Below are 25,858 nucleotides of genomic sequence, written 5' to 3' on the forward strand. Positions count from 1 at the left end.
TTCGCCTGATTAAAAACTGTGCTCAGAAGTTGAAGGGAATTTATTTCCATGCAAAACTTGCCATAAAAAAGATTTTTTTTTTAATGAGATGTTGGAATGCATTTTGTCTGATTGACGCAGGCATTTAAAGAACATGCGGAGTTGAGCTGGAAATTTAATGTGGGTTGATGTAGTGCAGCCTACCAGTAAAATTTTAAACTCTGATTTAGTGTTCGCCTCACTCTTTAATTTCAGCTAGTTGATTTTAGTTCTGTAAATCTTGACTTGTACCCAGTGGCACCCATTTAGTGCTTTTTGTAGTTAACAAACAAAAGTTTATGAATTTTACAAATCATACCGTGAGTATATTTACACATCCTTTGTAAGCCAAAACGAGCGACCTGTGTTTTATGACAGGTAGAGGGAGACAGCAGGATGGATCTTTATAGCTACTCATAGGGTAGATGGGCCATTAACTGTTTCCTGTGTAGTCTTGTTTTTGTCTGTCGTACCTTGGTTGCTGTAGTTTTCTAAGAAAAAGCTAAGCTCTTAATAGCCACTGAACATAGTGCAAATAATGAGAGGTGGCATCTTGTGATTGTTGCATGGGAATGCCCTAGAGAAGAGGGGTATATAAAATATTTACCATGTAGGCGTTCTTCTTTGAATGCCCCTGTGACTTTTTGAAGCCAGAAACTTAAACTTCTAGAAGCTAAAAATCAGCGGAGTACTCCCTTTCCAAGTTGTGCTGGTGACCTTTGTGTATGGGGAAAGTTTTCACTGAATAATATTGATGGAACCAAAGCCTTTTGGGATGTGAGGGAAAACTTGGCTTCTGCAACAAACTGTACCTAAAATGAAACCTGGCTGCAGTCCTTGAGCAACATTCTCATTGCAGCCAAAGGGAATTTTGTCCAAGTAGCAAGGGGCAGGATTCTATCCTTAGGTGAATCAAGAGTCTCAATAGTTGTTTGTATATTTAATGTTCAGAACAAAACTCTCAGCCTGTGATCTCTCTTGCAGTTAAATATATTCTAGAATAGATCTAGTGTTTGTTTAAATGGCCACCTGTGGAGGTTAATCATTAGTATATTTAAATCTCAGAGGTATTTTAGATACTTGCCCATGTAACTTGCGTCCAATTCTTGCAGCTTTTAAAGTGAATCTGTTGTCTGAGAGTTGACAGGAGAGGAAGCTGAGGCCATGTGCTCATCCCAGTGGAGAGTGGCAATTCATTATCATCCTTGTTAATCAGTTCTATTCTGGTAGTGCCCAAAAGCCCAAATACGGACTTGGCCCTGATCATTCTGGGCACTGTACAAACATAAATGTCCCTATAATAACCAGTTTGGCTCAGTTTTGTTTTAGACTGATTGAGATGCTTTTTCATTCCCTAAGAACAATCTCCATATCCCCTGAGTCTTTGAAACTGAAGAATCCCACTGAAACTTCTGGGGGATTTTGTTGGTTTGAATATAATTATCCAAACTGTGGCTTACACACCATTGCTCTCAGGGTAGGGACGGAAGGCTCTTCAATGAACCCAGGCTGTGAGGACCTTGGATTTATGTCCCCTCTGAAGAGGCAGTTGAGAGATGTCAGGTTCTCACATTCTAGAAGTGCACGTCCTGTTGAACTCCACAAAAGCTACATCCTACACGCTGAAAAGTGGAATGAATAGCTCTTTAAAAAGGACTCTGTCAAGTACTTTATTTCTGTGTGTTTTTTTGTGGTGGCTTTGTGTTTATATTTGTACATGTGCTTAGAATTTTGATGGGAACATTTTATAAACTTGCATAAAAATAGTATAGACCTCAAGTTTGACCTACTTTAACTTTCTTATTTGGATTTTAATTTTTCTTTCCCACTCTATTAAAGTTTTTTAAAAAAAGTACTTTATCATCAGGTCATGCCATACGTAGGTTCTAAACCTGCCAACACTTGTATTTCTGAGAAACTTTTACACATGTGAGCTTCTTCAGTGGGGCTACTTACATGTGTAAAGTTACTCATGTGCCTAAATGTTTGCAGAGCGAGTGATTTTGTGTAAGCCAGTCGTGTGGCAATCTAAATTGCTTACTTTGAAATCACAGTTCTCTCTTTGTCAATGCTGGTATGGCCATTCTTTGTCTGGCAAAACTACACAGCTGTATGATCAAAATGTGTGTTCTTTACCTCTGATGAAATTAGACACATTTTATTGTTCAACCAAAATAATAATATGAATGATACAGAATAATTATTGAAAACCTAAATTTTCCAATATCGTAATTTAAAATAATGGCTTTGGATGATTTTGCATAAACATGGTGATGTCTTCATAATATTTTTTTCGAGAGGTTTAATATTTGCATCGCAAAGCAACTGTGATATTGGTGTTGAATTTGAATAATTATCTTAATTAGGGTAAAAATTGTTATCCTGTGTTGTGGAACGCTTTATCTTTGTGATTTTTATCAAGTCCACGTTCCTCAAAATAATGTTCTTTTGGGGTTCTAGTGTGCATATCTGCAGTATACTCCAATTGCATATGTTACCAATTTTGTGTATCCATTTTGTAGTAATAGGCAATGCCAAAAATGCCTTAACAAAATAGGGGAAATATTACTTACCTCAAAAACAAAAAATCCTTCCTTATATTGATTTTTTTTTTAAATGGGGGAGAGGAGCAGAACAAGCCAGTTCTGTTCCATTATTTTCAAATCCTCTGCAAAATCCGCCTCCCCCCATCAAAGCTGGCATTTTCAAAGATGCCAAAGGGAGTTTAGGTGGCAAACTCCTATTGAGTATTGGGGATATTTGGCAAGCTAATTTCTCTAAGCTCCTTTGACAATCCTAGCCCATAGTCTTTAAAATTATTTTATTTTCATGTGGCCTTAAAAAAATAAAGATTAGCATGTGCTCTCTCTCTCTCTCTTTCATAGCTAGCTATTATCAGTCTCTTCTATATGTACTGTAACATTGACATCTGATAGTAGAATGGGTGTTAGCTTGTCTCTGGGGTGGAAATATTAGGTATAATAATAAATATATTTGCTTCCATGTATTTCTTGCCACTCATTCTAGATGTAAAATATTGTTGCTCTTTTTGTTTTATACTTGCTCTGTTTCCTTCAGTTAAAATTAAAGATCAAAACATTTATTTTTTGGCTATGATATCCATTTATCATAATAAAAAAACTTCCTTTCTTCTCAGATTAAAAATAAGGAAGACAGTTCTGTCAATATGGATAGCAGTTCTATCTTGATAAACAGATTCTTTCTTAGCTTTATAAGTCAGGGGACTGCAATTTAATATCTATTTAGTTCCCAGATCAAACTACATTAGACTGGAGTAAAGGCCGAGTGCCTGTCAGCAACTTAAGGGTAAAAATCATTACAAGAATGCTGTAATTATCCCATTAATAGGCACTACAAATCCAGGAAATTCAGAGTTCAGGTTAAATTTTAAGAAAGCTGACATGTCAAGGAATGGAAATGCACAGTTAAGGTCCCAGACAACCTTAACTCTGCCCTCTGTAGTAACATTGTGCCACAACCATAAAATTATGGTTAGTACAGAAGTGTCTGTAGTCCTGCTGGCCACCATCTTCCCTGAGGGCAGCTCGGCTCCACTCCTGTTTGAAAGTAGGCACTTTTAGCTTCAGTCTATTGAGAACAATAGAGCACGGCAGCCATTTTGAAAGAGGGCAGCTCTTCATGGAATCCTTTGCAGCAATAGCATAGATTCATAGATATTTAGGTCAGAAGGGACCATTATGATCATCTAGTCTGACCTCCTGCACAACGCAGGCCACAGAATTTCACCCACCACTCCTACAAAAAAAACCTCACACCTATATCTGTGCTATTGAAGTCCTCAAATCATAGTTTAAAGACTTCAAGGAGCAGAGAATCCTCCAGCAAGTGACCCGTGCCCCATGCTACAGAGGAAGGTGAAAAACCTCCAGGGCCTCTTCCAATCTGCCCTGGAGGAAAATTCCTTCCCGACCCCAAATATGGCGATCAGCTAAACCCTGAGCCTATGGGCAAGATTCATCAGCCAGATACTACAGAAAATTCTTTCCTGGGTAACTTGGATCTCACCCCATCTAATAGCCCATCACAGGCCATTGGGCCTTTTTACCATGAATATTTAATTACCAAAACCATGTTATCCCATCATACCATCTCCTCCATAAACTTATCGAGTTTAATCTTAAAGCCAGATAGATCTTTTGCCCCCACTGCTTCCCTTGGAAGGCTGTTCCAAAACTTCACTCCTCTGATGGTTAAAAACCTTCGTCTAATTTCTAGTCTAAATTTCCTAGTGGCCAGTTTATATCCATCTGTTCTTGTGTCCACATTGGTACTGAGCTTAAATAATTCCTCTCCCTCTCCGGTGTTTATCCCTCTGATATATTTATAGAGATCAATCATATCTCCCCTCAACCAGAAACACTATTCATCAGTTTTGGCTGAAGAAGCAGCTTGCATGGTGCCTTCCCTGATGCCATGGAAATCCCTCTGTGGTTAGAGAGATGGCAGATCAGAGGCAGTGCAGGTTCCCAACTTCTTTCTGTGGCATCGTTCTTTCTTCCGTCTCCAGGAGATGTATGGGGATTCCTGGTCTAGTCCTTATTGACTGACTGCTCTTTACCTCTGCGTCATAAAATCCCCTTCTGGGGGTGGGGTTGTTTTGCCAGCAGCAGCATCTAACAGGGACACAGTGGCGTTTTGGTCCCCGCTGGAGCTGCTCTGTTGCAGATGCTGCGTGGAGGAGCAGGAAGCAGTACCGCAGCTGCTCCTGCATAGAAACCAGGACCATATCCCCTAGTGTCTGCATGAACCTCGGGAAGCTGAGTGGTTCAATGGGCTGAACCTCTTGACTAGTCTGTGGAATGTGCATGTGGAAACATGCCCTTCCCCCCTCTAAGGATGGATCAGCTGAAAACTTTGCAAGTCCGAACTCATGGAGTGAAGTCCATTGCAAAATTTCTATCAACTTTGACGGGAGCAGGATTTCACCCTTTGAGTTTTTCAGCCCCCTGTGTGTGCTAAGGGGATAGTTTAGCTCTCAGGAAGTTTGTGTATTTGCAATATTTTGATTTTCCTTCCTTCTTCCATCTGACGTAGTTACTGCTGGTAACTAAGGCAGCCGAGGTCTATAGTCAGATGCGTGCACACAGCACTGGTAAGTTCTGAGATTTGTAAAATGTCTCTTTAATACCTTTCTCGTGATTGGTTAGAAGCGTGATAAAGTTTTATTGGGGCTCATGCTGGATGAGCTGCATTACTAGCTTGTGGCTAGAGCAGCTGTTCGAAAGCTATGCCAGTAAAAGCTTTATCCCACCCCATCGCCTACTCTGCTGGTAAATATGCATGCTGCGGGAATGTATCGCATCTGCTTTGCCCTAGCTAGTGGAGGCAGAGGATGATCAAACTCTCTGTCCAGAAGAGTTGATGGCCTTGATTTTGCATATACACCCCGGGCCTCCTCCATTGGATTCTCTGGGAGTTGTGGGTGTGAGAGGTTTGCAGGATTTGGCCTCTTTGTTGTTGCTGCTGGTAGACAAGTAAGAAGTTATTGACAGGAAAAAGGGCCATGTTATTTGGGTATTTATGGGTAGGGTAGAGGATCAGAGTTTGTTATAATGGACCACATTTAATAGAGTGGCTTGAAAATCCCATTGATAATTGGGGAATTTTACCTAATGAATGGAGAGGAGAGGAAGGGGCTGAGGCTGATTTCTGCAGAAATCAACGTTGGTTTTTTTGTGTAGTTGAAATATGATGTGTGAACCATGATCTCACCGGAGCCTGCAAATAGACCTCGCTAGTGTACCTGTCACTGCTTGGGCCAGAGCAGCACCTTAAATAGAACTCTAATTAATTTCACTGCTGCTGTTTGGGGAAACTCTGAGGTCAGGGCTGCTTCTGCTTGGGAAAGTTCTGAGTGGCACTGGAGGTAGGAACTGAGGCTGCTCACAGAAGAGGAGTCTTCAAAAATTGGAGGCTGGATGAGGGATAGAGCTGCAGAGAGGCTGGGAGAATATGTAGAATAGCAGGCAGCAACCCCTCAAATTGAAGAGGGGTTGTGGTCAATCTCTCCTTCCCCTGAGATGGGAAACAATGTAGTACCTACTGGAATTTAGAGCAGGCTAAAAACTTCTAGGGACTGCTCTGTTGGCTAAGGGTAGCTAGGATGCAGGTGGCATAGAGTTGGCTACGTTGGCTTTACGCCTCTTGGAGATTTGCCTAAACCAGGGGAATCCTCCACTGCCGGTCTTGCGTACTTTTTGAGTTGTTGTACATAGCCACGTGCACTTTAGTTCACACATCATCCTTAAATGTTCATCAGAAATCTTCATTCCATAGCTAAGCCTTCTCACTATGTTAAAGAACAAGATCAACTGGAAATCTTGTCATTTTCACAGATGTGTTAAAGGTTCTTGTCAATTTGAATCTTCTTAAAAACTGACTCGTTAAAAAAAAATTCATCTTAGACAGAGAGAGAACCCTTTAAATGGGATGTCTTGATCTCAAAAATTATTAAACATGTTGGCAACACTACGGTTTTTCAGCTAACTCTCACAATTTTATGGTGAGCCTCAGGATATTGGATGGCTTTCTTATAGCCCCAACTCCTGGAGTTAGTTAATTATATGAGAATATCAGCTTTCATGTTTAATAACCTCGCCCCCTCGTTCCCTCCAGCTGCTAGCTCTCATGGGGGATGGAGAAAAGCTTGAAAATGTGCAACTTAAAGGCTCCAGTACCAGAAGGCAAATAAAAAGAACCTGAATGTAGTAGTTTTGAAATCTCATGATTTTTAAACCAGTCTCAGGAATTTTTAATGCTTGGACTTGGCAATACTATAAGAGGGTTTTTGTGCACACCCACAAGCAATGCCACTAAGCCACCCTGCTGCTCTGAGTCCTGCTGTGTTTCCTGTGTGCATCTATACATGTGCTTGCAGCCTGTTTTGTTTTCAGTTTCACTCTCAGCTCTGCTGCTGGTAAATCCCCTTTTTCAGGGCCTGGGGTAAGGTGTATAGTCAGTGACAGGGCTGTTACTCTGAAACCTGACCTATATCTAGCCTTGTGCTGTCAAATGGACAAGGTAAACAAACTGGGGGAGGAGGGGAAACATATTTCCCATCTCTAACCTGTCATTCAGAGGACTTTTGCGGCTAATATAGGTACAACATTGACAACCAAAGCTTTCTTCTGACAATTCAATGTTTTAGAGAAGTTTCAAGTACTTTGGCTCTCTAGAATGCCCAATCCCAGTTTTGTGGGTTTTTTTGTTTTTTTAAATATAGACACTTTCTTTAATGTGGCTATGTGTAAATCCCGGACAGACATAAGGTGAAATTAGCTGGCACTGATTTACACAGGGGAAACAGTGGAATTGATTTTATGCAGAGTGCTGTCAAATGCATAAAGTAAGCAAACTAGAAACATAGAAAAATATTTTTTCCTATAATCATTCAGTAATAATAAGATCGGAGATTACTTGTAACAATAGGCTTTTTAAAAAAAAATCAGGCAATTGTTTTTAATGGACTGTGTCACTATCGTAAATAGACACTGTGCACATTACAGAAGTGTTGTAAGCATTTAACAATATTACTAAAATCACCTTAAAATATTAAGTGTTAATGTTAAAAATCCGCTTGTACTGTTCTGGGTTAAATCCAGGCTGTGGTAATGTCAATGGGAGTTTTGCTATGGACCCCCAGTTGGGTTCATTTTCTTCCTACATTTATCCCAGCTTTGGAAATGAAAATCAGTTAAATCACTTGCATTTTTGGGTTCTTCATGATGGGGTTTCATGTACTGGAGGGGAAGGTTTGGCTTCTGAAAAGCCTGGAGAAAGGATTATGGATTTAAATAGAGTAGCAGTCTCTCATTCTATTTGTTTTCAATAAAATTGAAACATTGAGCTCAGAGTAATTTTACAGGTGTGAATCATAGAGGCTGGTGTTGACCTAATGGTAATCTTGCACAGAGAGACAATTCTCTGAACAAGGTAATGAGGACACTGATGTGCCTTAAACTTCCAGATTATGGTGATCCTTGTTAGACAGATCACATTGGGCAAAACTGCTTCTATAAAACAAAACTTGTATAGCTTGCCGTCCTGAAAGGAGGTTCTAGTTTAATAATCCCTCCTGTACGCCTCACCTGCACTACACCCTGTTTTCTAAACTTAACACAGAATGAGGCGTGACCTCTAAACTAATACAGTGGACGACGTACAAATAATTTCAATTCCAATTTTCTGACTTATCGCTGTAGAGTGCGTTCCATGCAATCTACTGGGAACATGTTTCTTTCAGATGAGATGAAAAACCACAGTCCTGCTCTCTGTGTGGACACTGGCCCCCTTGTGCTTAAGTCTATACCTATGCAGCAAGGCAGTTAAGCACCTGCTTAACTTTCAGGTCAAGTGCTTTGCTGAATCAGAGCCTGTCAGGGCTTGTCTTCACTGTAGTAGTTAGCTGGAGTTAGTACACTTTTGTTACTGATAGGGCTGCCACCTATGAGATACAAAACCCAGGACATACCTATTACTTAATGCTGGAGATCCAACTGTCCCACCATTATGCCAGGGCACAGGACAGCCTGCAGGGTCTGCCCCTGCCACCCAGCACTGGGGGAGGGACACGTAGGTCCCCAAGACAAGCCCCTCACTTCCCCACAGGCTGGGCTCCCAAGCTCCAGCTGCTGGTCAGCAGAGGCTGGTCAGCAGAGGCAGGCCTGCCCAGGGGCAGTCCAACACTGCAGCCGTCCTGCTGTGGCCACCACCTCCCCCTCAGCCACATGAGTCTGTCCCTGGAGCCTGCCCTCATTGGTGCGCTGTGCCATCTGTCCATGGTGCAGATGCGGCCCCAGTCTCTGAGCAGGTTCAGAGTGATGTATTATTACGCAGCTGTGGTTAAAAAAAAAAAAACACTGTACAACCTGGGAGTTTTAATGTCCTGAGAAGACTCGCAGATTTCCTGGGACAGCTGCCTCAAAAAGGGATGACCCTGGGAAAACCTGGGCAGGTGGCAAGTCTCGTTACTGTAGGTGAGCTAGGCCAGCTCCAGTGAGAGCAACCATGCTGCAAAGCAACACTAGAGTTACACAATGATTTGGATTAGCTGTTGCATCCCCACTGAATTACGAGCTCGAGCACCAGCATCACTTGCGCTTCAAGCCACGCTCCCCACCCTCCGATTGGCCAGCTAGCTCGACCTTAAAGCAGCACTTAACTCGGGTTAGAGATTTTTGTGGACATGTGTTGTGTTAGGTTTAACACATGAGTGATCACTCAGATTAACTGGGCTGTGAAAGCATACCCTCAGGGTATGTCCACGCTTTGAGCTGGGCATGTGATTCCCAACTCAACATACCTGCACTTGCTCTAATTGAGCTAGCATGCTAAAAATACAGCATAGTCATACGGGCGTGAGCAGTGGAAGGGGCTAGCCACCCAAAGTATGTTTTCGTCAGACTATAGGCATGTACTCGCGGCAGCTAGCCTTTCCTGCCACTTGCACTGCTGCGACCACACTATTTTTAGTGCACTAGCTTGATCAGAGCTAATGTGGGCATGTCTCCTGAAGCAGGGAATCACACCCCCCAGCTTGAAGTTTAAATGTATCCTTAGACTTGAATTTGTCCTCATGTGCTTGGCTCACATTTCTTCTGCTCCCCACTCTTGTCTGGCTGGCTGTGACCATCTAACCAACCAGCGGTAGCTGCATTTCAGCGAGACTTTCCGTATACGGACACTGATCCTAGAGACAAGGATGAGAGTGTCTGTGACTCTACACATGTGAGTTGTCCTGTTCGTACTACTTGCATGCGCAAGTGTTTGCAGGAGCTGGGCCGTAAGCTGTAAAGCATTGGGGATCCTTCAGAACAGAGCTTGCTATATTAACATAAATTATTGCTATCTTTAAATTCAATTATGCTGGATTCAACAGCACTGAAAAAGCATAAACTTTCCCTTCCCTCTTATCCTCATTTTCAGCATCAAACAGAGTTCCCAGTCACCTGATGAAGCTGAAGATAAGGAGAAGGACCAGCGCACGGTAACAGTCAATCCTTCTCACATGGGAAAGGCATTCAAGGTCATGAATGAATTACGGAGGTACTTTTTCCACGTAACATGCATCATCTTTGGTTTATCAGACACATGCTGATCTGAACAGAAAGTCATTTGGGGCACTTTAAAAAATAATATTCTGTATTCGCTTCAGCACAAAAGGAGGTCACGCAACAGGGTGTTAGCAAAGCAGTAGAAGAGGCAGCCAAAGTGTAGACATTGTAGAGCACTGCTATTCCCACCCACACACCTGTCTACCTCTTTGTCAAAAAGAAGCCAGCTGTGTCATTTTCAGAGCCATATCTGCCGTTTACAAACAATAATTGGTTTAAAGTTTCCCACTACTTACAGCAAATCCACACACACAAACACACTATTCTCAACAGAGCAAATGGCTTGAAGACCAATAATAGAATATTACAGCTATGAGGACACCTACACGTAATTACAGAGCAAGGATGGCTAAAGTGGGATTCTCATTCTCTTTGACTCATGGTCAATCAATCTCAGCTTTGTACTGCAAAGTGTGTAAAAAAAACAAAAAAAACCCCACACCACCCACAAGCCAATTTAAAAACTTCACACTGGTCAAAGAAGAACTCCAGCACATTTTCGATCAAGTGTGTGTGTGTGGGGGGGAGAGGAGAATTGTTACTTTAAATGGCCTTTTAAAAAAATTAGTCATTTAAAAAGATACCTGTGGGTGTGTCAGCCATTCAGTGGCAGTGGATGACATTTAGCTTGTTTCTTGGAGTCTGCCATCTTCCCTTGAAGCAGGTTGAAATTCAGTGAGCGTTTGACTTTTTCATTTGTGTGACTTATTTGAGTCCTTGGCCTGCCAAATGGTATCTTTGGTTTGTGGAAACTATTCTGTTTTATTTATGTAATGTGAAAAATGTGTATGTAACACACACACTCTCTCTCTCTCTCTCTCTCTCCGCCCCCGGGTTGAATAGGTTGACCTTCTAAAATATGCATTATCCTATAAAGAGAAGGACTGGAATCCTCTCCCTCTGCAGCAGATGCCACCATGCTTGGGCTGGCCCAAGCAGGGGGGCATAACACAGAGAAATGCGAAGTATCCTTCCCATCTCACAATTCTGTGAAGCTGAGTGCGTTTCCTTTTCAGTCTCCCTCTACCCCTCTGCTGGCAGAGGGATGAGGAGACCTGAATGCAGGTGCTTGTGCAGCTGAGCACCAGGCGGCCGTAGTTATGTTGAAACTCCAATATTGTATTCCTTTAACTGAAGTGCACTGGAGACCCGAGCAGTGCTGCTTTCTTGGTTTCTGTGTTTTGCTTGATCCCGTATGTTACTCAGCTGACTGTAGAAGGTTAGATCTGCCCTTAAGCACATGCTTTTCAGACTGCATCTTTGCATGCTCCTTGGCACTGCTTTCTCTTCGCTCCTGCTGCTATTCTGCAGTCTGCAAATCCTGATGTTTGTATGGTGCACTGCTTTGAACCATCACTCAGTAGTACCGTCAGACAGCCTGTGGAAATGGTTACCTTGAATAACAGCGATTTAATTCCTGTTTATCTAGTAATCCCTTACAGAAAGTCTAGATTTAAACTCTCTGGGGGGTAGTGAGACCTCTAACCTATTGACTACGAGTTAGTTGCTTGGCACATTCATCTTCTAAATGTAAATGGAAAACTCATTTGCATGAAGTACACTTTTTAGATGATAGGATGCCAGAGAGGGACTAAACTGGATTCCTTCTTGATAGACTGAAGTGAATGATCTCCAAAGCCTGCACTGTATTTTGCTCACATAAAAGCTCCCTTTACCACCACCACCCCATCAGAGCTGGTATAAATATGGAACACACAGTCTCTTATCTATTTCTAGGTGTTGTCTTTCCTGTATGTTTCCAACTGTAATTTTCAGCATTTTGGGAGTCATTTTATTAAGTATCACAAAATACAGGGGATGTACCTAGTCTGTTAGAAGGCTAAATGTGTTTTTTGTTTGATATGGGGTTTTCTAAAGCAAAAGCGCAATAAGCTATATAGAAGAGAAAGTGACATCTGGATTTGTAGACCCTGATCTTTTTTCCTAATGTGACCCCATCAATGAGCACCCTTATTCTGCGTTTAGATGCTTAAGTAGGGACTAGGTATTTTATAATACTGAGCACTTACAGTATACAAACATTAATTAACAAATCCTCAAAGGAGAGATCTGAGAGGGAGATAAAAATGGGCACAGAGTCACGAAAAACTTACCCAAAGCCAAGCTGTGAGTGAGTGGCAGAACTGGGGCTGACTCCATGCTGACTCGTGCGTTAAACTCAGTCATCAAGGTGAATAGCAGACTTCAGTGAATGAGTGCACTTTGTGGTGATGCTCTTGAGAATGACGCAAGGAACCCTTTGTGTGCCATTCAGCCCTGAGGAATACGCTTTGTTTGTTCATGTGCTGTAGCATCAAACCTTCTCTCTCTACCAGGCCTGTTGTGTCATGTGGGGAAAAAAAGGAACTCTCTCCCCTTTTATCCCACCTCCCTCCCAAGGCTGTGGAGAGATGAAAGCTGCAGCATCCCCTACTGCTCTATGGGGGAAAAGTGGGTGGCAGATGGATGTAGTGACAGAGCTGCTAGGAGGCTCCTTTGTCCCTTTCCCAGGCTGCTTTATGATTGGAGATGGAGACAATCTGAACTTCGGGGTTCAGGACCCTGTGGCCAGCCTCCCAAATCCTTCCTTTTGTAGAACAGAATGTGTCCAGTTCTGTTGCAGGCAGGGATCTCTGCCGCTTTGGCTGGGAGCAGGATATGCTCCATAAAGAAAAGTTGATAGGGGCTGGTTGTCTCCTTGTGTTTCAACCTTCCACTGAGACTCCAGCAGTTGTCAGATCTTGCTGGATTATTCAGGTCACTTGTTTGTGACGTAGGAACTCTGCTCATTTTTCCAAAGGTATTTACAGAGGGCCCTTTGCATGGCCAGATGTTCTGAAACCATGTTGTCTTCTCTGGTGTTTTCCAGCAAGCGGCTCCTCTGTGATGTGGTGATTGTTGCTGAAGCCGTTGAGATGGAAGCCCATCGCGTTGTCCTAGCAGCCTGCAGCCCCTATTTTTGTGCAATGTTTACAGGTACTTTTCTGCCTCCAAACAAAGTTCTGTGGTTGAGTGTGCTCTGCAGAATCCAAGACGCACACAGTTATGTCTTCACGATAGACCTGCTGCAGATGGTGTGGGCTCGGGGCTGTATGAAGGTCTTTTTGTGGAAGAGAAGAAATGTAGTAAAATCTGTAGCTGCTTATACCAATGAATGTGCTTGAACATCTCTTGGCTAAATCCCCTTTGGACAGGGGACCTTGTCTTGTGCAGGTTTGAGGACACTGGCAGCACTTGGTAAAAGTTGGATGCCACCGTATGTGTCCCTCCCATGGGAGATCTGTGCTGTGTGGGACACAGAAGGAATTGTATGTGGGTTGGCAGATAGCATTTGAAGTGAGATGTTTGATTTTTCTAGACCAGAATTTGGGGTGTTAAAGCATGTTTTTTATTTATTTATATCAAGCATTTATACAATGCTGTAAAGTTGCATGTTACATTGCTCACACGTCCCCCCACAGAAGTCCCTGTCTCATAGCTTACAATCCAAAGGCCTTGTCCTACAAACACTTGAACACAAGGGATGGATGTGTTCCGAAATGTTCAGCCTTGGTTTAATTCTGCTCCCACTGAAGCAAATGGTAGAAGTCTTGTTGACTCCAGGGACAGCACTCAGACCAAGGCTTTGGAAACCCTGTCCGTGATTATAGGATTATAATTCAAAATGATCTGGACAAACTGGAGAAATGGTCTGAAGTAACTAGGGTGAAATTCAGTAAGGACAAATGCAAAGTACTCCACTTAGGAAGGAGCAGTCGATTGCGAACACACAAAATGGGAAATGACTGCCTAGGAAGGACTACTGCGGAAAGGGATCTGGGGGTCATAGCGGACCACAAGCTAAATATGAGTCAACAGTGTAACACTGTTGCCAAAAACAACAACAAAAAAACCCCCATCATTCTGGGATGTATTAGCAGGACTGTTGTAATCAAAACACAAAAAGTAATTCTTCTGCTCTACTCCACGCTGATTAGGCCTCAACTGGAGCATTGTGTCCAGTTCTGGTGCCACATTTCAGGAAGGATGTGGACAAATTGGAGGAAGTCCAGCGAAGAGCAACAAAAATGATAAAGCTCTAGAAAACATGACCTGTGAGGGAAGATTGAAAAATTGGGTTTGTTTAGTTTGAAGAAGAGGAGACTGAGAGGGGACATGAGAACAGTTTTCAAGTACGCAAAGGTTGTTACAAGGAGGAGGGTGAAAAATTGTTCTCGTTAACCTCTGGGGATAGGACAAGAAGCAATGGGCTGAAATTGCAGCAAGGGAGGTTTAGGTTGGACATTAGGAAAAAATTCCCAACTGTGAGGGTGCTTAAGCACTGGAATAAATTGCCTAAGGAGGTTGTGGAATGTCCATCACTGGCAATTTTTAAGAGCATGTTGGACAAACACCTGTCAGGGATGGTCTAGATCAGGGGCAGGCAAACTTTCTGGCCTGAGGGCCGCATCGGGTTTCGGAAATTGTATGGAGAGCCGGTTAGGGGAGGAGGTCGTGGCCCGGCCCCCACCTCCTATCTAGCCCCCCACCCCTGGGACTCCTGCCCCATCCACACCCCCCGGCTCCCTGTCCCCTGACTGCCCCCCCGGGACCCCTGCCCCATCCACCCACCCCTTCTCCCTGTCCCCTGACTGCCCCTGGAACCCCTGCCCCTGACTGCCCCCTGCTGCCCCATCCAACCCCCCCTCCTTCCTGACTGCTCCCCCCCCCCGCCCCCCCCCGGGGCCCCTGTCCCCATTCAACCCCCTGTTCCCACCCAACCACTATCCACTCCCCTGCCCTCTATCCAACCCCCCCGCTCCGTGCCCCCTTACCACGCTGCCTGGAGGCGCTACAGACATGCTGCCTGGCTGGAACCGGGCCACGCCGCCGCCACCGTGCAGCACAGAGCACCGCGTCAGGCCGGGCTCGGCAGCTACAGTGCCTCAGGAGCTCACAGTCCCGCTGCCCAGAGCACTGCGCCGGCGGCGGAGTGAGCTGAGGCTGCGGAGGAGGGGGAACAGTAGGGGAGGGGCCGGGGGGCGAGCCTCCCTCGCCAGGGCCGGGCTGGATGTGGCTCCTGGGCCGTAGTTTGCCCACCTCTGGTCTAGATAATACTTAGTCCTGCCATGAGTTCAGGGGACTGGACTAGACCTCTCGAGGTCCCTTCCAGTTCTATGATTCTGTGTAAGCAAAACTACACACACACTTTAGCGTTGGCAAGATTAGGTCTTACGTTAAGACAAAAAGGTCAAGAAGAGCGGAACAAGTCTCTGAGGACAGGGATGGAATATTTCCACCTAACTCAACTGAAGACTCAGCCTGGTAGCTCAGCTGGAAGACACCTGCACTGCAGTACCGTCTCTGCTCCCAAGCCCCTTGGCCATGCATATTGAATTTCCATTGGCAAATCTTTGCTCCCACCTGACAAATCATATCTGTGCCTCCAACAAATCAGTTATACCCCCAAACAATGCTGCCCCCTTCAAAAAATTTCAATCAGTACTGCCACCCCGCCCAACTCTACCTCTTTTCAGGGCTCTGCAACTGCTGACCCTCCTCCTGTTGCTGTCCTGAGTACATAGGAGACCTTTGACTACCCTCTCCACCTGGGCCATCTGCTCTTTTCTCCTCTTCTTAAAGGAGCAGCTGCCAGGAGGCCACACTGTTCCCTCCCTCACATTCCCTTCCTGAAAAAGAGCCAACAAACCCAAATTCTCAGTAATAAAACAGATTGGATTTTAAGGTCTCCTGAACGACTCTTGTGATAGCTTAACTTCAGCCCAATGCATTATGTGAGAAACCCAATTTGGGGAACGTTCTGTGATACTCCTTGATTTGTGGTCACCAAAGCGTTGGAGGATGGTCAAAAGAGAGCTGAGAGCTGGGAGAGCTACTGTTTTGTGTCTCTACGTGGATGCTCCCTCCTTAAAAGGGGCTTAGATTGACCCTGTTTCTGTCAGTTTTATTGGAAGAGTTCAACTCCTTGCTAATCATCATCTGCAAAATGTGTTTTCTTTGTCGTGACTTAAAAGCTATAGCAGAGCCAGGCAGTGTTTGTGCCAGAAAGAATGTGGTCCTAACTGAATGGGAAAAGGGGGGATGCAACTGTGAGTTCATGTGCTGGGCTTGGTGTTCTGCCGGGATTGCATATATCGGTGGCTTTTGGCATATGGGAAGTAGAAGGTGCATTCACTTAAAAAATAAATTGATGGTTGACGTTGTGGGATATATGTCTATATAAGCAGGAGTGCGTTGGCAGGTACTTTACGTTTGCCAGGAAGTTTTTTCTTCATAAGGCTGAGAAATCTAAGCTATTAAGAATCTAGAGAGCTGAGACAGTATCTTGGGTGTTAGCAGTAATAATAATGCCGCTATGTGTAAGGAGCAAAGCAGGAAGGCGTGCTCTGTGAGAGTATTTGTTACTGTTTGTGGTAGTTATTACACCAGCCAACAAGAGCACAGCCCTGGAGAAGCCTCTGATCCTTAGAGGTCATGTCTGCCTGAAACCAGCCACCATGATTAACTGGCATTAATAAGGGCAGGTAAACTTTGTTGCTGTTCCAATTCTGGAATTCTGTGAGGCCCAGTAATGCTCGGATCTGAAAGTTAAATAGTAACCACCTAACCACAATCGTGTGACTTTTTTTTGTAAACTACCTTTGGCTATAGTTCTAATGATTACTGTTTGCTGCTGCTCTGGTTGTAAAACAAGTTGAGCGCTAGGTCACTATCTCCTCTCCTCTCTGTTTAGGGCTGGCTGTTCCCATATTCTGGGAACAAGTTCTGGGTCTCCCTATTGCAAGGTCAGAAGTACTTCTCTGTACCTCAGCATTGTTTCACTTTGTGGAGAGTGATCCTTTACAAAAATAAGCTGAATATTCTTCATTTTTTTTTCTGTTACTGCTCAGAGATGAAACTTGACAGCAGTGGGGAAATTGAGCTCTTGTATTTATCCACAGGACCCGCACAGCATGAGCAGCAGCAGTAGCAAGCTGTTTGGGAGAGCCTCTAGTAGTAATGTCCTGCTTGGCCTGGAAGGGACCTCTTCTGGGGCAGAGAGATTTCACTCCAGGGGGAAAATCCCTGTGGCCATGCCCATGAGGAAAGTGCTCATTGGGTTAGCTGGTAGAAAAGAAGACTGTGGGTAGACAAGCAGGAACCAAACGGAGACCAACAATTCATTCCCTATGTGCGATCATCCCACTGCTGGTCAGCAACTCTCAATCAGTGTAGACTTCTACTGGATTTGAACCAGTGACCTTGAGATGAAGGACTCCCTATGCCAGTGCCTTTAGCCAGCTGATCTCTTCTAGTTATGTATTTGTTTAAAACCAAGACTTTGAAGCTCTGGAATAAGCAGGCACATCGCCCACTGAAGGTCATGAGACTTATCCCTGCGAACTCCAGAGCTGAATTTGGAGCAGTGTTCCTAAACTGATTGCTTTCCCTTCATTATTTTTTAAAAGCACTTCCCATGGAGGCTTGATGGTTTTGTTTTGTTCTGCAAGGATGGTCATTATAATGTACAACATTTTGAAATAAAACAAAACCTGATCCACTCCAATAATGACTGCAAAAGCTGCAGTGATGTGATTGGAATGTTTGAGGCCGTTACTGCAGAACAGATTGTGTGTTTTGGGGTTTTGGAAGCACAGAAGCAGTCAGCAGCAATCCAGATCTTCTCTTCAGATCTTCGGCATCACTTCAGAATCTGCTCTCTTCTTTGTGTGTGTGAAAGGGCTGCCGTTGTGTTTTCTGCCACACGTGTATTCTCCTCACAGGCAGTTTGAACAGATCCTTGGTTTAAAAACCCCCCCACAAAAAAGAGCTAGAGCTATGAACCAGACAGTGTCCATGTGGAGCACAAGAAATACGGCGCAGGGCGTCCTGCAGTGCTCTGTGAACAAGGCAATATCAAAGATGGGAGAGAAGAACTGACTCCCCCACTGAGTTAATGCAGGCTAGAAAGAGCAATGGCATTGTAGTATATAGGACAGACAGTCATGTGTATTGAGGGGGTGTGCAAGGTATACGTAAGAAGTGCTTGCAGATGTGGGAGTAGTGGTTGCAAAGTCTACTCAGCAGCAAAAGGCAGCATGATCCAGTGGGTAGAGCACAGGACTGGGAGTCAGGAACACAACCCAGCTCTCCTGGCTTTGACACTGACCTGTTGCATGACCATAGGCAAGTCACTTTCCTTCCTACCTTTGTCTGTCTTGTCTATTTTGATTCTTTGGAGCAGGGCTTGGCTTATGTGCACAGTGCCTAGCACAGTGGGGCCCTGTTATCAGTTGTTGTCTGTCGGTATAGTACTAATACAAATAATTAATAACAGTGCTTTAAATTAAGATCTGAAGCAAGCAAGGCTTGATTCTGTTGTGTCAAAGACTTTAGGATTTTTTTTTTTTTTTTTTTTTGAAAGGGTGTATGGGATGAGCTGAATTAATTCATCCAGTCATTCCGACACCTCCAAAAATGCCTTAGGAGATGCTATATTTGTACTGAATATGCGTGCTTCGACTTGGATGGAAGCATTTATCACCCACTCCTATTATCCTGCTAACTTCCCTCCCCCGCCCCCCATTCCCTTTCAGCTCATAGTGTCCAGATGTTTCCTGGCTGGGAAGAAAAACAGGCATGTGAAAAGTGGTGCCTTCTGACCAGTGGAACAGGTTGGAGTGACCTGCTGGAGTGTGGAAGGGGTAGATGCTATCGCTGCAGCTCTGCTTGCCCGGGCTATGGAGCTGAACATAACGATCTAGAGATCTAGCAGAATGCAAACTGCAGCGTTAGCAGCTTGTGAGTGGGCGTGTGAGCCCACACAGTATGTATTTTTTGTTGGCTGTGTCTTATGAGTGCCACAAAGGGAGATGATGATGATCTCAGATCAGTCTCTCTGAGCTATTCGAGTATTGATCTCTGCATAAGTTCTTCTGACTCTGTCCTCTACCCCTCTTTTTTCAATAAACATATCAGTGTCTGTGCTGAGTCTTTTGCTTGCTCTGAAGCACAGGTACAGGGTGTTACCATAGCACCTGGGAGACTTTTATGGACCATTCTGTAATATCCTTTGTTCAGGACGCTTCCTTCAGGTGGTGAGAATTCTTCTCTCTCTCTCTCTCTCTTTTTTTTTTTTTTTAAATCCCACTTGCTTTAAATACCACCAGGGATTTGATTTGACTTCACAGATGTCGGTCTTTTGCTTGTAAAGATGTCCCAGGTTCCTTTACGTGATCTTTATCATTGCGTTTTTTAATTCATTCAGTTCAATGCAAGACTTTATTGGTTTTACTTAGGGACCAGGTCCTGCTCCTCTTACTCACACACAGTGTAGTTCATGTCACTTGTGTGAAGAAGCCAGAGCTAGGTGGTGTTCCCAGTGTCAGGATTTTGTTGAAACTTGGTTGCCTTTGTGTGTCTGTCTCACCCCAGGCCATGTGCTGTGCTCTGAGCATGTGGAGTTCTGTCATGTCATGTCAAAGATGACTTGAACATTTCCTTTACATACATGCAGCCTGTAACTCTTTTTCACAGAGGATGAGTGTAGAACTACTCCTCTTAATCCCACAGCAGCACTGAGTGACCGAATTTCTCAGTGTTGTGATTATTCGTATCCCAGTACAAGATCTGACAGTTGTTCAATTTCTCCTTTGTCTAACTTAATTGTTTTCTTCTATTGTTTTACTTCTGCTGCTGGAATTTGTTTTTCTTCCCTGGCTTATCATCAGCATTTTGAGAAAACCTGGAGGTGTAATGTCACTTTCTGCAACTGATCGTTAAAGGTGGCCTCAGGGATCCTTTCTTGCAACACCCACAGCTTTCTTTTGTTACTGAAATATACCTCCTTCCCACCTCCATTTCTAATTAAGCTCAAAGTCAGCTACACCGGGATATGCATGTGTAGGCTGTTGAGCAGACACAGGTTTGGTTTACCTCCAATGGAGTCTCTTGTTTGCCACTTTTTATATTTAAAAAAAAAAAAAAAGAAAGAAAGAAAAAGTTAACCTTAAATTTCCTTTGGCCTATCCCTCTGGATAGGACTGCCCCATTGGCCAAAAAAAAAAAAAAAATGCTAGCAAAGCAGTGGTGATTTCTGCAGAGATTTTCATAGTTTCCTAGTTTGTGTGAAGAGGCCCTCCGGAGATTCACCCATAATTAGTTCTTGTAGCCTATCAAAGGACAACTTCTTTGTCATCTTCTGTGCTTATCCATGTATGAGAGTAATTAATTGTGTCCTATTGTTTTCTCATATACATTTGAGCCTGGGTGAATCTCAGGAGATTGGCTTCATCCAAGCACCCAGCTCATGGGGAAATGTATTTGAACCAGGCCAATCTCTTCAGTCTGCAGAACTATGCTGGAAGCTTCAGGAGAAGAGGCTGCTAGAAGACCACCCGGTTCTGGGCATGCTGTTCTTGGGGTACCTCTCCCCCATTGTAGTTCTTGGGCTGTGAAACAGTGCACACACACCCTGAGTGAAGGGCAGTCTCTCTTGTTGCCTCCTGATATCGCTCTCTGATGTTTAGAAGGTGGCACTAATGGACTTCTGCCAGTCATCCTGGACCTGCAGGGATAGCGACTGGGTTCAGGGCTTTCAATGTGTGTTTTAATTGGGGGTGGAGGGAGAGTTTCCACTGGGCATATGGGGCATTGAGGTGGAGGGGAGGAGAAAAGCAAACAAATATTGAATACCAATTTGAACTGAATTTCAGGAGACATGACTGAAAGTAAAGCAAAGAAGATTGAAATAAAAGACGTCGATGGGCAAACACTGAGTAAGCTGATTGATTACATCTATACAGCTGAAATAGAGGTCACGGAAGAGAACGTGCAGGTAAGCTGGGCTCAATAACTCCTGGAAACTGAAGGGGAAAAGCCTTCATGGCTTAAATCGCAGACTGAGGAACCATCAGCGTAACTGATGCCTGCAGGCTACACAAAATGAAGGGTAGAGTGTGGCGCGTGCTACCTTTCTTTTCTGTATTGTTTTGAGGCACTTTACTGCTTTTTCCCCACACATAAGTCATGTTACATTTAGTCTTCATTTCATGTTCCTGTTATAAGACGAGAGAGACAAGGTGAGTGAGGTAATATCTTTTACTGGACCCACTTCTGTTGGTCAGAGAGACAAGCTTATGAGTTTACATGCTTGTCTCTCTGACCAACAGAAGTGGATCCAGTGAAAGATATTACCTGACCCACCTTATCTCTCTAATATCCTGGAACTGACATGAGTACAACACCACTGCATATAATAAGACTAGGCATTTGCCTTCCAAGAAGCCGTGCTAACTTGTCGGGTCAGTCTGGTGAAGGTCAAGATACGCTAAAACAAGCATAAATGGGATGATGGTTCTTCAGGTCCCAATAGAAAACTCCTGTGGTGATTAGTTTTTAGTTCTTATGGGTAGTCATTTGGGTTGTGTGAAGCTTTGAGTAGAATGCAAATTTACAGCTAAAATTAGAGCTTGCATAGCCACTTCTAGTTCCTACTTCCTTCCTTTGTATTCTGTCTAGACTTGAAGCTCTTTGGGGGAAGAACATTGGGTCTGATTCTGCTCTCACACTGGTATAAATCATGTGCATCTTGAAAGGAGTAATGCCAGTGTTAATCTGGTGGGGGAGCAGATTTGGGCTCCTTTATACCAGTCTGTAAAGCACTTAGTACTCTATTCATGCTATACAGATAATAAAGAATACTAGTAAGCTGAGATGGGTGGAAGAGAGGGTTATTTTATATAGAACCTGCCAATACAAAATAAGAATTACAAATATGATTGAATTTTGGTTATAAAGTCCTGTTTTGGGGAGCTATTTGTAAAGAGAAGAGAGTCACAGATTGATAGCGGTGGTTGTGTGGAGTGGGAAATAGGCAGGGGACCATCAAGAGTAGAGAGGAAGTTACTGAATACAAGGAAAGCAAAACTATTTGGCAGCAGGGGGAAGAATCATTGACCAGGTGCAGTAGATTAGTATAGTCTGTAGGTGACACATGATTCTTAGGAGCGGGTATTTTTACTTTTCTCCTGTGTCTGTGTGGAAGATAGTGAAGGTGTCCAATGCCTACATTTGTATTTATAGCAAAAGAGCAGCTGGTGGGAAGTGGGTCATTGAATTCCAGGAGGGGTTTTGGGATCTCTGACAGGTTTGGTTTCAGTTGTTGTTGCTACTTGTTTAAAAATGGTAGACATCAGGCACGGCTACACTAGAGAGTTTACAGCCGCTGTAAGCTCTCCGATGTAGCCACTCTAAGCTGATGGGAGAGAGCTCTTCTGTCTGCTTAACTCCTCCAGCCCCCACGAGTGCCCATAACTTTGTTGGTGGAAGAAGCACCGTGCACACCTGCACTTACGTTAGTATAACTTCTGTCTCTCAGAGGGGTGGTTTATTCACACCCCTGAGCGATATAAATTATGCTGGCATAAGCTGCAGTGTAGACATAGCCTTAGTTTCAACCATCTTCCTTTTCTGAATGATTTTGAAATTGTACAAGGCATACGCAGTTCATCTCCACAGGATGGAGTGAAAAATGAGCATGAGAGAGTGTGCTGGGAAATACTACAGTGTGTGTTTTAAATTGTCTTTATTCGAAAATGCAAGACTAGAGGGAGCAGCAAGAAGCCCTTTAAGAATCTGTCTTCAGGTGGTGATGTTCTTGATGCAAGTGAGATGGCCACTAGCTTTGTCCAATCCCTTAGGACTTGGGGAAACAAGGGTTTGAGTGTTTATTTTGCCACTGACTTCCTGCCTGACCGTGGGCAAATCACCTAGTCTCTTGCCTCAGTTCCCCATCTGTAAAACGGGGAAAATAGCACTTCGCTACTTCACAGGGGTGTTACAAGGATCAATATGTTAAAGATTGTGAGGTGTTCAGATACAACATTAATGGGGGACATAAAAGAGCCTTGGATGGCTCCAAAATAATGTGTATTGGGAAATGTTCTCTCTCCTGAATCTCTAGGAGCTTGCATCTCATGTGAAGAGATATAGCTTACACATTGCCAAGACTGGTCTGTCTGTCTTATGGTACAAATCAAGAGGTTCAGATTGTATGTCTCCTCTAGCCAAACGCTGGCTCACGGGAACTGAACAGAGGCTAGTGTCTTACCAATAGAACCCAACCACTGCCTTTGCTTTAAAGCTCTGTGGTGGAACAAATAGTTGAAGTAAGAGCCCTTTCTGTACTCTTTCAAAGATGTATGCAGTCAAACTAGTTCAAACCCAAGTGGACAGAGGCCTAGAAAAGTCCAATAGGAATAGAGATGTTTGCATGATCTAAATAAAAAAAACCCCAGACCGCTTCACCCCCATGTGACTTATTTAAACATCACCCTGCTCCCTTTTGAAAGCCCAGAATTATGTTAATACAAGAAACTGCATTAACTTAAAGAAAGTGAAACCGATTATAAACAAAGATGAAACTGACTAGTCTGTTTCAATATCCAAGTTGATATTGTTTTGGAAATGTCTTATAGAATTTAACTTAATTTTATATTGAAACCAATAGAATAGAAATTACTCTTCAACGCTGACAGCAATGCACAGAGAATGATCTCCTTTTCCCTGATCTCCTTTTTTTAACCATTCTACAGAACATAATGAACAGTTCTATTCCTCCCATAGAGCCTGTGATGGCTCTAGAAAGGAGATCATTCTTTGTCTCTTTCTCTTTGTATAGCTAGCCAAAGAAGTTCAGACAGCATGAATGATGAAGAGTAAGACTGTTAACGTCTCAGGTGTATCTACTAAAAAAGAGTGAGGAATTTTTTTATACTGATGCTCATTACAGAGAACGGATTGGGGGAAAATCCCCCTGCCATGCAACAATCTGAGGAAATCCTCACCTGGGGTTTCCTCCGTGCTGCCTCTTGCTGTAATGTGGTCTGAGTTTTTGTTCTTTCCTCCCTTTATGGGGTGTGTGCGTGTAAGCTGGCCCCAAGGAATTTGCAGGAACCTGCGATTATTGTGGGTCCAGTTCAGTCCATGGGTGCTTACATACATCCCCTTTTGGCTTCATTGGAAGCTGCCTGTGTGCCTCTGAGCAGAGCCTGCTGCCCAGTGTATTCTAGTTACATGGCTTGGTAGAACCCTGAAAATCTGGCTGTTCCGGCAGGCTGTTGTCATGCCAATTATGTGGGTTTCCCAGATAAGAGAAGACTTCAAGTTGTAGCAGAAATTAATGTCTCTCCAGTGGCTTTCCATTGCTCATGTCTAAGCTGCTGGCTCAGTAAAGAGTTACAGGGAGCAAAGGCCAGCTGCTGACAAAGGCTCAAAGCCACTTCCCCCTAGTGGAGATGAAGTCAAGGTAGAGAATAAAAGTGCTGCCAGGTTTCTGAAGAAGCTTCTGGTGCTGTGAGCTTGATGAGAGTTTATTTGAACATAAATGGGCCCAGAAGGGGGCATTAGAGCAGTTCTGCTTTGCTGAGCCAGCACTAGTTCACTGTGGTGATGGAACAATTTTTGTGGTGGAGGTGCTGAAGGTGGAAACCATGTATTTGGGTGGTTGTTACTACTTCAAACCAGCACCCCTGGTTCCAACACCTATGGTAGTGCAGATATTTGGAAGGAGACATAGCTCTGTCAGCCTCACGGGGGCCGGACCAGTGAGGTGCCATTAGCATGGGGCTCCCACAAAAATTGTCCCGCTCAGCCTGTGCCTTGGCCTTAGGGGTGTGTATGTTGCAGAGAGAAGAGCGAGGGACGGTAAAAAGGAACTTGTTTGGGTTCCTGTTTAAACAAAACCACAGAACCAGGGAGGGAGGGAGGCAGAGCAGCATTCTATCCGGTACGTGTTCTGGAAATGCCTGTCCTGTATTTGTTGCACAGTGACCAGCTTGTGTAACTTTGGGTGGGCATGGAATCTCAAAGGGGCTGGGATTATCCTCTCCATGGAAACTCTTCTGAAAATACCTCATTCCTGGAGCAATCTGGACTTCACCAAAACCTCCCCGCTCAAATAAATGTTGCTCTTCAGGTGTCTTCGTGAGTTCCAAGGATAGGTAAATCTTTTTTGGCAGGGATGCTGTGGCAGTGCCCAGAGAAGAGGTGACTCCATCAGATGCAGGGATATTACTCCAAAAATCTTCCATTCCATTTGGTGATGGAACGTTAATGCAGGACCCCCTGAGAGACCCCCTACAGCGCGTCACTGGGAAGAGATCCTTAACAGAGCTGCTTAATTACCTGCATGCATCCAAGAAATTACCATCCTAATTGAGCAAGTAATTGTCAATAAGTATCATTAGGATAAACTGGTTCCCTGGGAATGGGCTCATTGAGCTGATCCCACAATTAAACCCTTCCCAGTTAGGTGCAGGATGCTGTGTTTGAGTGCTTCCCTGTGCACTCATTGCATGAAGTAAGTGTGTGTGTGTGGTGTTTGTAGAATGAAAAATGTCCGAGAATCCAAGGCATGAGGGGAAATAGCTGGGGACTCTCCTGGTTTTTAAAAACCTTTACAAATAAATGTGGTCTGCAAAATGTAATTGAAAACCTCCCGTAAACGCCGCAGCATTTTGGAGCCTTCAGAGATTGCACCCTTTTACCCAGCACATCTCTGGCAACGCTGGAAACTGTTGTTAAACAACAACTTTGGCATACAGGAAAGCTGTGGATGAGGCAGAGAGAGTCCTTCAGCATAGGGCTTGTCTACACTACCTGCTGGATCTGCGGGCAGCGATCGATCCAGTGGGGGTCGATTTATC

At 43.9% G+C, this 25,858-nt stretch overlaps 1 protein-coding gene across 5 annotated transcripts in view; it reads left to right on the forward strand.

The window, feature by feature from the left end:
* The window catches only part of KLHL3 (kelch like family member 3), a 65,527-nt gene that overhangs the window by 911 nt on the left and 38,758 nt on the right, over positions 1 to 25,858 (forward strand). For 2 of the 5 annotated variants that reach the window (XM_074960396.1, XM_074960397.1), the window contains exons 2-4: positions 9,985 to 10,104; positions 13,042 to 13,148; positions 20,867 to 20,988. In XM_074960396.1, the coding sequence (XP_074816497.1) occupies positions 9,985 to 10,104; positions 13,042 to 13,148; positions 20,867 to 20,988 (349 nt within the window). The remainder of the gene's footprint in view (positions 1 to 9,984; positions 10,105 to 13,041; positions 13,149 to 20,866; positions 20,989 to 25,858) is intronic. The other 3 variants (XM_074960398.1, XM_074960399.1, XM_074960401.1) reach the window with 3 other exon arrangements.

The sequence above is a fragment of the Natator depressus genome, chromosome 8 (genome assembly GCF_965152275.1).
Source record: "Natator depressus isolate rNatDep1 chromosome 8, rNatDep2.hap1, whole genome shotgun sequence".
Lineage (NCBI taxonomy): Eukaryota > Metazoa > Chordata > Testudines > Cheloniidae > Natator > Natator depressus.